Here is a 13887-nt window from a genome sequence, read left to right on the forward strand (position 1 = left end):
TGACCTTCTCAGCCCCAGTGTTTCAGAAGGGGATCCAGGAGTCAGCATTTCTAAAAAAGAAAAGGCAAGTTTCGTGCTCGGCCGGGTTAAGAACCAATCACCGCATTACATCATACGGCCTCTGAAGCACTTTACCTCGAAAACACACCTCAGGTCGTAAGCGCATTTTTCACACGGGAGAGGGGACTGGGTAAAGCCTTCCGGGGCTTTGCTTCACAAACTGTGGCCAGCATCAGAATCGCCGGGAAGGCCTGTTAGAACTTACTGCTGCTCCCACTCCCGGAGATGCTGCCGAGGAGGTCAGGGCGTAGGGCTGGAGAACGGGCATCTCTAAGCAGCTCGCAGGTGGCACTGAGGCCGGGGACCCACGACCACTCGGCAGAGCCCGGGCTTCCATCGAAAGGGCTTGCACCTCTAACGGGAGAAGGTCAAGTCCCGGGGCCATGGGATGGGGTTGGGGATAGACTTAAGACTCGACATCAAGCCTTCTTGCGCTGGATCTCCACTCCTGTATGGATCTTATTGTGGTTTTGAAATTTCCTAGGCATTATTTTGAGGCTTGTAAAGGAACTGCATTTTGCACGGAGAGAAGTGGGATGCCGGACGGGAGAGTTTCGGGCAGGAAAAGGAGACACCGTATGTCGCGAAGGAGTTCAAAAAACCAGCAGAAGCTGAGTGTTTGTGGAAACCACGAATGCGAACACACAAAATGATGACAAGGCAACAGACACAGGCGAGACAGAGGGCCTCGGAACCACAAAAATGATTTTATTTTGAACCAGAAAGCAACAGCAATGGAGAGAACAGTCCGGGCCGAGGGCGTGGCACTGCGACTCGAGTACCAGGGACCAGGTTCGTTCCGGTGAAGGAGCAGGCCTACAGAGTCCACTCTGCCTTTCCAAGCTAAGCAGATCGCATCCAGATCTCTGTGACACCAGTCACCGGATTCCCGTTTGCGCAGGCCTGGACCGCCTTCCAGATTCCAGATTTTCATAACGGTTTCGTAAATATTGTTTAAACCGAAGGAGCCACGGCAGTGAAGCTTTTGCAGTGAAGCGTCCCCTTTTCTTTTCGAGAGATCAGGCATCGAATGTTTTGCCCGGATCGTTCTTGGCTGTGGGGGGCTGCGCTGTGCACTGTGGGAAGCTGAGCGACATCCCTGGTCTCTACCCTCCAGATGCCAGCAGCGCCCTCTCCCAAGCGGGGGTAGCCAAAACTGACTCCAGACATTGCCAAATCGCCCCCTTGCTGAGAAGCACTATTTCAAAAACATCCTCCCGCGTCCTGCTTAACATTTCACACAGGTAGACCAGATCATCAACTTCCCAACACCAAAAGCACACGTAGGCGAGCGTACGTGCGTGTGTCTCTTCAGGCACCGCATACGTGCCTGGAGCCGAAGCCGAATCCCGCGCTCGCTGGACGGTGCCGGTTCAGTTCCTTGGCAAGTTCAGGGTCAACATCTCAGTACCGTGATGAACCGCCCGTTCGTCATCAGGCCGTTCCCTCTTCTCCAGCTGAAATCATCGTCAATATTTGCAGTCAGTTTTTGAAGTCATTTTTTTGTTTTTTTCAAGCTGGAAAGAAAATCTCCACCCACGCCCGCTCTCCTCTTAATCCGTCTAGATTCCTCCTTGAATGACACGGCCAGCCACGTTTGACACCGGACGCAGGTTTCTTCATTTGTATCCACCAGGAAGAGAGGTACCATGTTCCTGAGTTCCGTTAGGAGGACCGGCGCAAAATGCAAATGCAGGCCCCTTATTCACAAATTATTAAGGATTTCAAGATGGTGACAGCACCTGTTCACACACCCACGACGTCAGACCCGGCGGCCTTGGTCAGCACCGCATCAATTTGGTTGTATTAATTTATGGATCTCGAAAACAAAATACGGTGACCCCAGTCCACTTAAAGAATTGTACTGCAGCAAATGTTTATAGCATATATTTTTTTAGACTCTCAAAAAAAAAATCCATATGGAAATCTTTTCTACATCATTACGGCAACGAAAGGAAACACTGTGGCCTTTCACCATATACATATTTTCCTGTAAATAGGACAACAGGGAAATAGTAATTGCTACTATCCACAAGGTTTTTAAGTTACCAAAGAGTGAGACTTCCACAACCAAATTATAACATAATCCCTCTCGTCCTTATAAAAATAGCCAAAACATAAACTAAATGGCCTGCGGTGAAAATTTGAGTAGTAACTTCTTTACGTTGAAAAACATTATATTCACGGAAATATCGTCCTTGTAAATGCTGAGTTTTAGACCCTTTTATTTAAAACCTGTTGGTGTACAAAGTGCCTTAAAATATCCATTATCCAGCTACCAAAACAGTATGTAAAAATTACAACCCTTTCAGTTTGTCCAGGAAGGCAAATACACATTGTTTTAGGTCGTAAAAAAAAAACCAAAAACATCGTTTCCAGAGAATGATTAATTTTTTTCCATTGAGGTGTCCATCTGTTAGATGTGAAATTGTCCTAAGTAGCTATCAAAATATTCATCTGGGTATAAATAATATAGTAAATATATAAACTCTATCTGTTACGAAAAAGGAGAGTGTCTGCCAGTGAAGGGGACAGAAACACCCATGACGTGGCCCACGGGGTCCGGGCTCGCAGTCACATGACGTGATGCTGAAAACAGTGGGTCTGTGGACGGATTTCAGGGAGGCAATTGGTTGATTTGGTTAACAACGAAATTGCTAAGAAGCAATGCTTAAATTCATCAGTCTGTTCAGTCAAAATGGCCAACCCAGTAGTTCAGATCAATACATTAGCAAATGAAATGACTTACAGGTATCATGCCCTTCGTCAAGATAGAACCAATGCCAGATTCCTGGTCCGGGTCCAAGGACTGCTTAAGAAAGCCTTACTTCATGGACCGTTCCATCTTACCGGATCAGCATGCCCAGAATCCCACCTGACAGCTTATTAGCTGGTTCTATTAGCAGGTTCCAGCGAGGCAATAGTTTGATTTTTTTGGCGTGTTTTTTGTTTTTTGTTTTTTTGTTTTGTTTTGTTTTTTTGTTTCACAACTCTATCGTAAACTATACTAGAACACAGAGGGTCCTCTACATCTTTCAAGATGTGTTTAATAAAAGTCTTTTTATAACTTTCGAGGCACGTGTACCAGTAAATAGTACTTTACGCAACGTCCCTTGTCATTACCAACTCATATATATTAAGTGTTTTTCGGGTGAGTTATATTTGGACGTGGTAGAGACAGTCAGGGCCATGTGTTGATGTCCTGGAGAGCAAAGTCAATCCAGAGTGGTGCTGCCATTTGTAACAGAAAATGTTTATTCCCTCAGCCCCAGCAAGCGAAGAAAAATGATTCGGGGGAGAGGGAGATAGGACAGCTATTAAATGTAGTAAAGCAATGTCACAGGCCTAAAGACACTACTAAAAGGAAGAACGAAATAGACTTATGTCATGAAACCGAACCCTACTTCTGATCAAAGACAAATCAGCCTCAGACGTTTTGAAAAATCAGTAGGATTCAAAGAGACTATTCTCAATTGCAATCTCAATTCTTAATGTTCTCCCAGAATCCTGAATCCTGGGAAAGGTAAGGTCACACATGGCCAAAGGCTTCACAACCTTTCTTTCCAACATTACCCCACCAGCCATTGGAGGGTGATTAAAGACTGGGCCATGGTGGAGTCCAAGCTCCAGAGTCAATTCATTCAATTCTCTCTTTTGCTCTCCGTTCCGGTTGAGCCAGTACGTTTTTGACATCACAGTTAAAACACTTCGAAATGAACCACAGTAAGAAAGCCCGTTTACTGCCCTACTAGGTTCAAAGCTATGTTTTATTTTTAAGATACTTGCATATTCTATTATGCACTGTCAGGGCGACAGGACCTACAAGGGGATCGGTATGAGATATGAGGATGCGAGAAGGTGGATAAGCACACAAAACTACAAGAGTTTTTCCTCCAGCCCACAGAGCGTGACGAGACGAAGGCTGTTGTGAAGAGCCCGTACGCTTCTGGGCCTCTTAATGTGCAAATCCAAATACTTGCTAAGAGTTGGAATTCTGGTTATGTTTCTTTTATAAATAATCTATAATTTTTCCTGTAGATACAAAAAAAATTGAAGAAATTATTAAAGCGTGTACTTAATACAAAAGACAGCAAAGGGGGAGAATCGCCTACTTTGAGTCCTATCCTAGCCGATTTCTGGACACTTTTTGGCGAGATTTAATCACACTCTGGAAGCCTGTGCTTTCTCGGTCCCTGAAATGGTGGCCACGGCCCTTTTTAATCCCCCAGAAATCAGCTCCACATGGCCCAGTGCTCACGGCAGCTGCTCTGTGCAGTCCAGATGGTCTGGGATCGGAAGGCCAGTTATAATGGTCAAACACTTGTTCCACAGCGTGAAGGTGGGGCACACAGGCTGCGAGAATGTGATGTCGAAGGTGTAGAGGTGGATGGAGTTCAAAGCATCGTAGAAAGCGATGGAGCCATTATCATAGTCCAGCAGGATGCCGACGCGCCGGAGATGGGGGGCTGGCTCGATGGGGGTTTCCTTGCTGTTGTGTCTCACCACCCAGTTATTGTGACAGCGACACAGCGCCCAGGAAGCAGAGTTCTTGCCGATCCACTCGTGCTTTGGGGCCGATTTGTAAGCAAGGCCGATGGCATACCTGCACAAACAAAATGGCGACAGCGAGAACGGTGAGGCGTGGGGCACAGGTGCGCTAGATCCCTTCTACGGTTTTCCGGGGTCACGAGAACCAGATTCATTCTTCAGTGAAAGCTTGGCAAGGACCCTGACACGGGTGTTCCTCATCTCCTTCCCTCCCACACATACAGTGGGTGGAAATGGGCTGCTATATTTACTCATATTCCTGTTTTTAGTTCCGACATTACATGAGAATTTGAACTTTGTGTTTTGCTGCCTTTCTTTCTTTCCTTCCTTCCCTTCCCTTCCCTTCCCTTTCCTTCCTTCCTTCCTTCCTTCCTTCCTTCCTTCCTTCCTTCCCTTTTTTCCTTCTTTCTTTCCACTCATCAAGACCCACACAGTGAATTCTCTAGACCAGCGCTGTCCAATAGAACTTTCTGCAATGAGCGAAAGGTTCTGCTCTGTTCCGTATGGTAGCCACGAGCCACATGTGGCTATTGGGCACTTGAACTGTGGCTGCTGAGACTGAGGAACCAAACTTTAAATTTAGTTAGTTTTAATGAGGTTAAATTATGCAAATAACTGTATGTGGCTCAGGGCTACCATACTGGACGGCACAACCCTAGATTTCTCCTTTTGACCTACTTTGAATTTTTCAACCGTCACCGTGTCTGTCATTTTCCATGACTTCAAGCACACTTTGCAAAAGGCAAGTGTGGAGAATGATTTTCATTTGCAGGGAAAGTTCCTCGTCCTCTCCTAGCCATTTTCTTCATCTATTAACACAGGGACAATGACAGCGTCTATCTCGGATGGTTATTTTGAGGAGTAAAGGAAAGAATACATGCAAAATCCCGGGCACGAGGCCTGGCAAGGAATCTTCAGTAACTGCCGTTTTATTCTTTTTGCCCAATAACACATTACTAATAAGCATCAGAATCAGTACTTGGACCTCAGATGACTCAAAAGGCCCCAAACTTAAACAACACTCTCCCATACCTTCCCTCACCAGAAATGATGTGATTCATCATTGCCAAGAGCCCTTCTAATTAATTTCCTACTACATTTAAAACAATTCTGAATGTCTTTGAGAGACAGATATCCTGGTTATTCTAAACATACTCGTGGGGCGCCTGGGTGGCTCAGTTGGCTAAGCATCCGACTCTCGATTTCAGCTTGGGTCATGATCTCACGGTTTGTGAGTTTGAGCCCCGAGTCGGGCTCTTGGCTGACAGTGTGGAACCTGCTTGGGATTCCCTCTCCCCTCTCCCTCCCCCCTCTTGCGTGCTCACTCTCTCTCACAATAAAGCTTACAAATAGATAAATGTACTCTCAACCGCTCAAAAGAAGTTGAGAATTCTTTCTACAATGTTCTAAGCTCCCTAATCTCTTTTTACCCTGCTGAGGTATGCCTCCATTAACATTTGCAATATTTCAGACATTAAGATAAGCAAAACTCATCATTCTTAAGAAAGAATAAGTGATTCAGAGCCCAACTTTTCATATGTTGTAGCATGTTGGATTTCAAATACCATCACTTTAAGAGTGGTGTGTTAGAAAGCAATGAATGTAACATGCTATCACTGAATTAAAAAAGAGGATGGAATTGAAAATCAGTAAAGGCCAGTGTAGCAGCCTGTCTGCCATCACCTTGGCCTCCTCTCTTCCTTCTTGCCAATCCTGGTCTGCATCTCAGGGTGAATCCGGGGACTGTATCTCCCAGAATCCCTTTTCAAGTGGGAGTCTGGGAGTCTGGGAAAGGTTTTTGTTTTGTTTTTGAGTATTTTCCCCAGAGACCTTCTCTATGCCCCAGCAGACGCCGTTTCCGCTTTTCAGATAACCCGGAACCTGCGTTTGCATCACAAAATAGCCATGTCTGTATTGCTTCCTTCTTGTCGCCGGTCACCACCTTCATGTTTTATTAAAGAACTCTGCCGTTTATTTCCCAGCCGAGCCTTAACTGAACCCGCCGTGAAGTAGCCGCGGCAGGTATGATGGACTTCATTTAGCAAATGGGAAAACACGGAGGTGAAAATTAGGAGCAGAATCCAGAATCTCGCCCCTTCCCCCTCGACTTCTGGCCCAGTAATCCATGTACGAACCCATGTTTAGTTAAGACCATTTCATAAAACACCAAGTGCACATTAACAGCATTAGGGAGTGAGAAAATAACTCTGTGTATAGTCCATTAAGCAAAGGAAAATATCATTATACGATCATTAATCTGTAAAACTATGTACGTATTTCCATCGAGCTTGAAAGGTGCAGGCAGAAGGTAATGTTCCATTAAGTTACGCAGTGAGACTTGGAGAATTCAGAAAGTCTAAAAATTACGTTTCTCAGAGCGATGTTAACATGCCTCATTGCAGGGCTCATAACATACATGTTAACTGAAAGGACTGTATTTCACGAGAAAATATACGTGTCGTTAGCTGGTGCAAATCAAGGCGTCACAAGCATTTGATCATACGGGTCACCCCTTCCTCTCTAACACCTCCCAGGAAATGTTAAACTACTTTCTACATGAGAATTTTTTCTGAAATTGACACAATCCAGTTTGTAATGATCCAAAGTGCGGCAATTAATTTTAGAATTTTCCCCCCCTCATGAGTTGGTTTTGACATCTGGAGGGTGTTTTCAAGGTAATCCCGATCTGTGTTTATATAACTGAAGAGGTCTGGTGGAATTTCCCGCACCATTCGTCAATGGGAATGAGATCATAATGATCGGGTATCATTTATCATAAATAATTATTAATGGGGTTGTAATTATTTAGACACTGGATTCTGTCCCAGGTTAACACAGCACGTTAATTAACTAGAAATGTTTGCTCCTTTGCACCTGCAAAAATTCATTGTATTTTCCTTTGGGCTTTTATCTTGCCCCACTGCAGCTATAAATGCCAATCTGGCCCAGAGCCGAATAGGGAGGTTGCGGGGGAAGGGTTTGTCCTCTATCCTCCGGCAGGATGTTGGAACAGGAAAATGTTCGGGGCAAAGAGAATCGTGGGGATCACAACGGAAGAAAACCTACTTGCTTGGCCAATATAGGTACCATTTTGGGGAGAAAGGGAACACCCAAGCTTATGATTTCGCTTTTTAGATTTCTGTCGTCTTGTACCAACACTGCAAGGGACTTCGGACACAATGTGTCTTAGCATCCTTATCTCAAAAATCGCACCGTTACAATACTCATCAGTGCAGGTTATGCCCATTTGAGGTGTGTCTTTTTAAGCAACGTTGAAGCTCTCACTCATCAAGCATACCATTGTAAGCCCTAGCGATACAATGTTTCAAAAACACAAGCACGGTGGTTAAGAGCAGAAAGAGATCAGCAACCTACAACCCATGGGCCAAATCTGGCTCTCTGCTTGTTTTGAGAAATGAAGTTAACATCCGTAGAATGCTTAGACCAGCGCCTGGCACATATGCCAAATAAAAATAAAACAGCTGCCTTTTTGGGCAGTAGCGAACAGGTGTTTGTGAGACGGCCAGCCAGAGTAAGGGGGGCGGGGGGCAGTCTGTGGCTGTGGAATAGACAAGGTCAGCTTTGTGAGACGAACTAGGCAAGGTTAACCAATTCCAGCGTGGACACTGCACCCTGACTGGATCTAACGGACCTTTCGAAGGGATTTCCAGCCTGTGATCACTGCTTCACCCTCTCGGCTCCTGGCTATTTACAGTAATCGGCCCAGTCCAGAATCACCAAACATACAGGGCGACGGCAATTAGTTTTCTTTAAAGGTCGAAGAGTAGTGTTTTAGAGTAGGAGTCAGCTAACGTCTCCGGTAAAGGGCCGCCGAGTTCGTATTTTCGGCTTTGTGGACCACAGGGTTCCATCTCAACTGCTCGCCTCTGCTGCGTGGCTCAAAGGCAGCCACAGACAATGTGGAAAAGAATGGGCACGGATGTGTTCCCGTTACACTTTATTTACAAAAACAGGCACGGGGCCCCAGGGCTCTAGTCGGCTGACTCGCATGGGACAGGACTCGATCACCTTAGCTGCAATTCTCGGAGTAAATTTAAAAAAAAATGTTCTTCCTGGCTGAATGGTAGATCAGATGACTGCTTTGCGGATACTCACCCCCTCCTCTCACCTCCATGGGAGGAATATACTTCCCTAGACCACTGGCTTTGGGTGTGGCTCTGTGACTGGCTTTGGCCAATCAGAAGTCAGCAGACGGTGACGTAAGCAGAGGCTCCTTGAGAAAGACATGGCCCGGGTGCCCCTCGCGTCCAAAGAGGATGAATAGACACAAAGAATGGACCTAGATCCAACCTGCAGCTTAAAGCAAAGCCCGGCTGAGATTGGTCTTGACAGCTAACCCATGGATGTGGGTGGGTGGTGAGCGATTAACAAAACGATCATTTTGAAGCCACTGAGTTTCGGGGCGCTGGTTATGCAGCATTACCATAGCAACAACAGACTAAAAAGGCTTTTCTACCTATTATTCTTCAAGATGGGCTCTGGTATGGATGAATGCTCCGACACAGCACAGCCTAAGACGTGCCTTTTGTATAACGGGGGGACGATAGATAGAATTGCCTACCATGTGCTTCCACTTATGACCACCTCCCAGTAATGCCGACCGCTATCAATGAACACGTTTCCAGCGACACCATAGCTCCCTTGGCTGGTGAAGCGTTCAGGCGTGTGACTCTTTTTGGATGATGACTCATCACGTTCTACTGTCAAGTTATCGTGGGACACCTTCAGCTTCCGATGTGCAGATTTGGGGTCCAGTTTAAATGGTTGGCCTGGGAACGAGTTTACGAAACACAAAGAGGAAGAAGAAAAGGACTGTTTATTTTGACACGACCAAGAATGTCTTTTCAGAATCAGATTTACATTTTTTTTAAACGTTTATTTATTTTTGAGACAGAGAGAGACAGAGCATGCACAGGGGAGGGTCAGAGAGAGAGAGAGGGAGACACAGAATCGGAAACAGGCTCCAGGCTCTGAGCCATCAGCACAGAGCCCGATGCGGGGCTCGAACTCACGGACCGCGAGATCATGACCTGAGCCGAAGTCGGACGCTCAACCGACTGAGCCACCCAGGCACCCCTTTCAGAATCAGATTTAAAAAGCACAGTAATATAGCGGAGATGAACATGTCCCTGCCTTCGTGGACTCCCTGTCCGTCAGTTCCGAGACAGGGATCCAGAGCTGTTACACCTAGGGACTCAACAGTACCATGGGCAGGGCTCAACCACAGCTATCTTCAGGGGTCCCAGATGGACCCAAGCAGCACAGGTACATACTGGCCAAACAGTGTCCCAAAAGGAAGGAGAAAATGAAGACTTCATTTTCAACCATTCCCATATTCAGTCCAGCTTAAAATGTGGCTCATGCTCAGCAGACTTCAGACAAGAAACCAAAGAAATCAAGATTGCAGATTTTGGCAGATCGAATATTCTATAGGCTTTACGTTATTCTGAAATTGTTGAAAATTAACCATTGTTCCCGTGAGCTCAGAATGGCTACAGAGATGTGTATTTCGGGGGCGCCTGGGTGGCTCAGTTGGTTAAGCATCCGACTTCGGCTCAGGTCATGATCTCAGTTTGTGAGATCGAGCCCCGCGTCGGGCTCTCTGTTGACAGCTCGGAGCCTGGAGCCTGCTTCGGATTCTGTGTCTCCTCTCTCTGTCTCTCCCCTGCTTGTGCTCTCTCTCTCTCTCAAAAGTAAATAAATAAACTTTAACAAGAAAAAAAATGTGTATTTTTCAGCCCACAACAAGGTCAGGGAAAAAAATGTGATCATAACACCTGGGTTTTCTACTCCTGAGTTGTGTGTGTGTGTGTGTGTGTGTGTATACATAATCAAATAAATATGAAATAAAAAATAGACATTAAATAAGGTCCTCCCTACCTCTCTATTTCATTATTCACATTTGTGTTTTGGAGACTGAACCATTAGAAAATCTTGGCAGTCCCACCTGAACATCTCGTCATAGCCGTTGTTACTCCTTGGGATTTAACACTGCTTTGGAGGACCGCCTGCCACCCAACACTACATAGGGTACCAGCTTCTAAAGGTGGGAAACGAGGTACGAGAGGACGCAAATACCATGATGCCCAAACTCCACAGCCACTGGGGCGGTTGGTAGGCCCGCTGGGAGACAGCCAGTGGAAAAGTTTGGGAAGTTGGCTGTGGCGATACATGATGCCGCTGAGAAACTGACACCGAGAGCCTGGGGGAAGGCGTGTTACGTCACGTGCGGGGAGGCCAGAGGATTTCCAGTCGCCACTCGGATACAAACATGACGCCGGCACCTCTAAAATCCTTTCAGATCAGGGCCAGCACATCTTTCTGGTAAGAGGCCGGATAGGTATTTTTAGCTCGGCTGGCCATGTGGTCTCTTCTGTGGCCGCTCAACAGTGCTATTGCGGCACGAAAGCAGCCAGAGACAAGAGGTAAAAGGACAGGCGTGGGTCGTGTGCCAATAAAACTTTATTTATAAAAACAGACAGCCATGGGGCGCCTGGGTGGCGCAGTCGGTTAAGCGTCCGACTTCAGCCAGGTCACGATCTCGTGGTCCGTGAGTTCGAGCCCCGCGTCGGGCTCTGGGCCGATGGCTCGGAGCCTGGAACCTGCTTCCGATTCTGTGTCTCCCTCTCTCTCTGCCCCTCCCCGTTCATGCTCTGTCTCTCTCTGTCCCCAAAATAAATAAACGTTGAAAAAAAAAATTAAAAACAAAACAAAACAAAAAAAACCAGACAGCCAAATTTGGCTGTTGTCTGGGATGTAGTCTGCTGACCCGATTTAGATTGCTGTCCACATCACAGAAAAGGTTAAAGGGAGAGCTGAGAAGATCTTCAAGTGTTGATCAGGGCACGGACATTCTCAGAGGCTGTGAGACCTATTGGATCACCTGTGTCATTTACATTTCAGCTCGTCCTGTGAAATAAATATGCCCTCAGGAGTGATCACATCAGCAACTATTAGGGATAAAGTATGAACTAAGGCAAGAAGAGCATGAAGATAGTTTTGGTTCAAATATTTCAACTTTTAAAGGTGGAAGACGGAATGTATGCAAAAATTCTCGCTAACGTCAAAAAGGCCGCCATCACAGAAAATAAGGGCCCTTCTTCCAGTGAGAAATATCAGAATGTTATAGCCATCAGAGAGACTGGCCTCATGGGGCGCCTGGGTGGCTCAGTGGGTTAAGCGTCCGACTTCAGCTCAGGTCACGATCCCGCGGTTCACAAGCTCGAGCCCCGCATCGGGCTCTGTGCCGACAGCTCGGAACCTGGAGCCTGCTTCGGATTCTGTGTCTCCCTCTGTCTCTGCCCCTCCCCCTCCCTCTAAAAAATAAATAAACATTAAAAAAAAAAAAAAAAAGAAAGATTGGCCTCATAACGGTGAGACGTGTCCTGTCTCGTCTCGGCTCACACCCTCGCCTACACATGCACGGAGCGGGATCACGCCAGCTGAGGTCAGGCCCAACCCCTGCCCCCTCAGTGAGCAAATTCCACCCGTGCCTCAGCTGTGTTTCTCACACAAACCCTCGCCTGCTCTGTCCAAGTCAGAGGCTTCTGCCTTCGTGAGGACACATCAGTGCAAGGAACAAATTAATCACTTACTTTACTAAAGAGTTCAATTCACTGTAATATTTGCACACACAGGAGTCGGGCAAACCACAGCCTGCAGGCCAAATCCAGCACACTGCCTGTGTCTGTCAATAAAGTTTTGTTGAAACAGAGCCACGCCCATTCATTTATGTGTAATCTGTGGCTGCTTTTGCACTACGACGGCAGAGCTGGATCTGAGCGGATGGTGACGGAGACCATCTGACCCGCGCAGCCCCAGATATTTACTATTTGGCACATTGTAGAAAATGTCTGCCAACTCCTCGCGTATAACTTGATAACATCTGTTCAATGACTGCATGTCTAGAAACAGAAGATGGACATTATCTATAGTCTACATGAAATGAATCCATTATCTTTCACATTTAATATTTAAATCTGATGGAGCACAAGCAGGATGTGTCCAAGATACAGAATTAACCTCGGTGTATGTATTTACTCATTTTTTCCCCCTAATTAATCTCTAAAAACATCTCCTCCTTTACCAGCAGAAACACTGAGAGGAGAAAGGAGCCCAGTGTTTAAGAGCATGTGTCTTAAACACCTATGTCTGGAGGAAAATAGATGTATTTGACCACTGAGATCAAGGCCTTGGGTTAAGTGAGGGTTCCTCTTGAAAAGCAGTTAACTATTCCGTTGACCAGCTGAGAACCTTATAACACGGTGCCGTCCCGACACGCTCCAATTTGCTTTCTCTCGGGAGGTCCCGGGCAAAGAAAGCCCATGTTACGGAACATATTTCTAGATCAAAAATAGTCAAGAGAAAAGAGAGGATAAAACAAAACACATGTGGGCAGAGACAGAGAGGGAGACGACGGTGTTACCAGACACATGTATCGACCAGATCTCTCTTTGTTGTGTCCTGTGTGGTGTGGGATGTTTCGCATCAGCCCCGGCCTCTAACGACTAGATATCAGTAGCATCCGCCTCAGTTGTAACAACCCAAAATGTCTCCGGACATTGTTCAATATCCCTGGGGTGGGCAGAATCGCGTCTAAGAATCACAGACCTAGCTAGACAGATATCTGGAGTAAAATAAAGAATTCCTGAAGAAAGAGCTGTTCATGTGCTCTTCTGCTATGGAAAGCAATACTACAGGGGCGCCTGGGCGGCTCAGTCGGTTGAGCGTCCGGCTTCGGCTCAGGTCATGAGTTCACAGTTCGTGGGTTCGAGCCCCGCGTCGGGCTCTGTGTGGACAGCTCGGAGCCTGGAGCCCGCTTCGGATTCTGTGTCTCCCCCTCTCTCCGCCCGACCCCCACTTGCGCTCTGTCTCTGTCGCTCTCAAACATAAATAAACATTAAAACGAAAGTTTTTTTTTTAAAAAAATGAGCAGTCTGAAGAGCAGAGAGGTGGATGGACTCACAGCCCTTAAGGGGTCGAGTCAGTTTTGGAACCCGTTAGCTCTTGACTTGCTTCTTTTTCTTTTTTTTAAATTTTTTTTTTTCAACGTTTATTTATTTTTGGGACAGAGAGAGACAGAGCATGAACGGGGGAGGGGCAGAGAGAGAGGGAGACACAGAATCGGAAACAGGCTCCAGGCTCCGAGCCATCAGCCCAGAGCCCGACGCGGGGCTCGAACTCCCGGACCGCGAGATCGTGACCTGGCTGAAGTCGGACGCTTCACCGACTGCGCCACCCAGGCGCCCCTCTTGACTT

The 13887-nt window shown here is 46.6% G+C and overlaps 1 protein-coding gene and 1 long non-coding RNA gene across 7 annotated transcripts in view; one reads left to right on the forward strand and one right to left on the reverse strand.

Moving 5' to 3' along the window:
• Positions 1–1919: 1919 nt before the first annotated feature.
• The window catches only part of MID1 (midline 1), a 395896-nt gene continuing 383928 nt past the window's right edge, over positions 1920–13887 (reverse strand). For all 6 annotated transcript variants that reach the window (XM_043570086.1, XM_043570088.1, XM_043570084.1 and 3 more), the window contains exons 9-10: positions 9191–9398; positions 1920–4663 (exon numbers count right to left, since the gene is read on the reverse strand). In XM_043570086.1, coding sequence (XP_043426021.1) covers positions 4315–4663; positions 9191–9398 — 557 coding nt within the window. In that variant the 3' untranslated portion in view covers positions 1920–4314. The remainder of the gene's footprint in view (positions 4664–9190; positions 9399–13887) is intronic.
• Positions 8220–8663, forward strand: LOC122477217. Its single transcript, XR_006295652.1, has 2 exons — positions 8220–8384; positions 8597–8663. It is a non-coding gene; the product is annotated as an uncharacterized LOC122477217 (long non-coding RNA).

This window comes from Prionailurus bengalensis, chromosome X, assembly GCF_016509475.1.
Source record: "Prionailurus bengalensis isolate Pbe53 chromosome X, Fcat_Pben_1.1_paternal_pri, whole genome shotgun sequence".
NCBI lineage: Eukaryota > Metazoa > Chordata > Mammalia > Carnivora > Felidae > Prionailurus > Prionailurus bengalensis.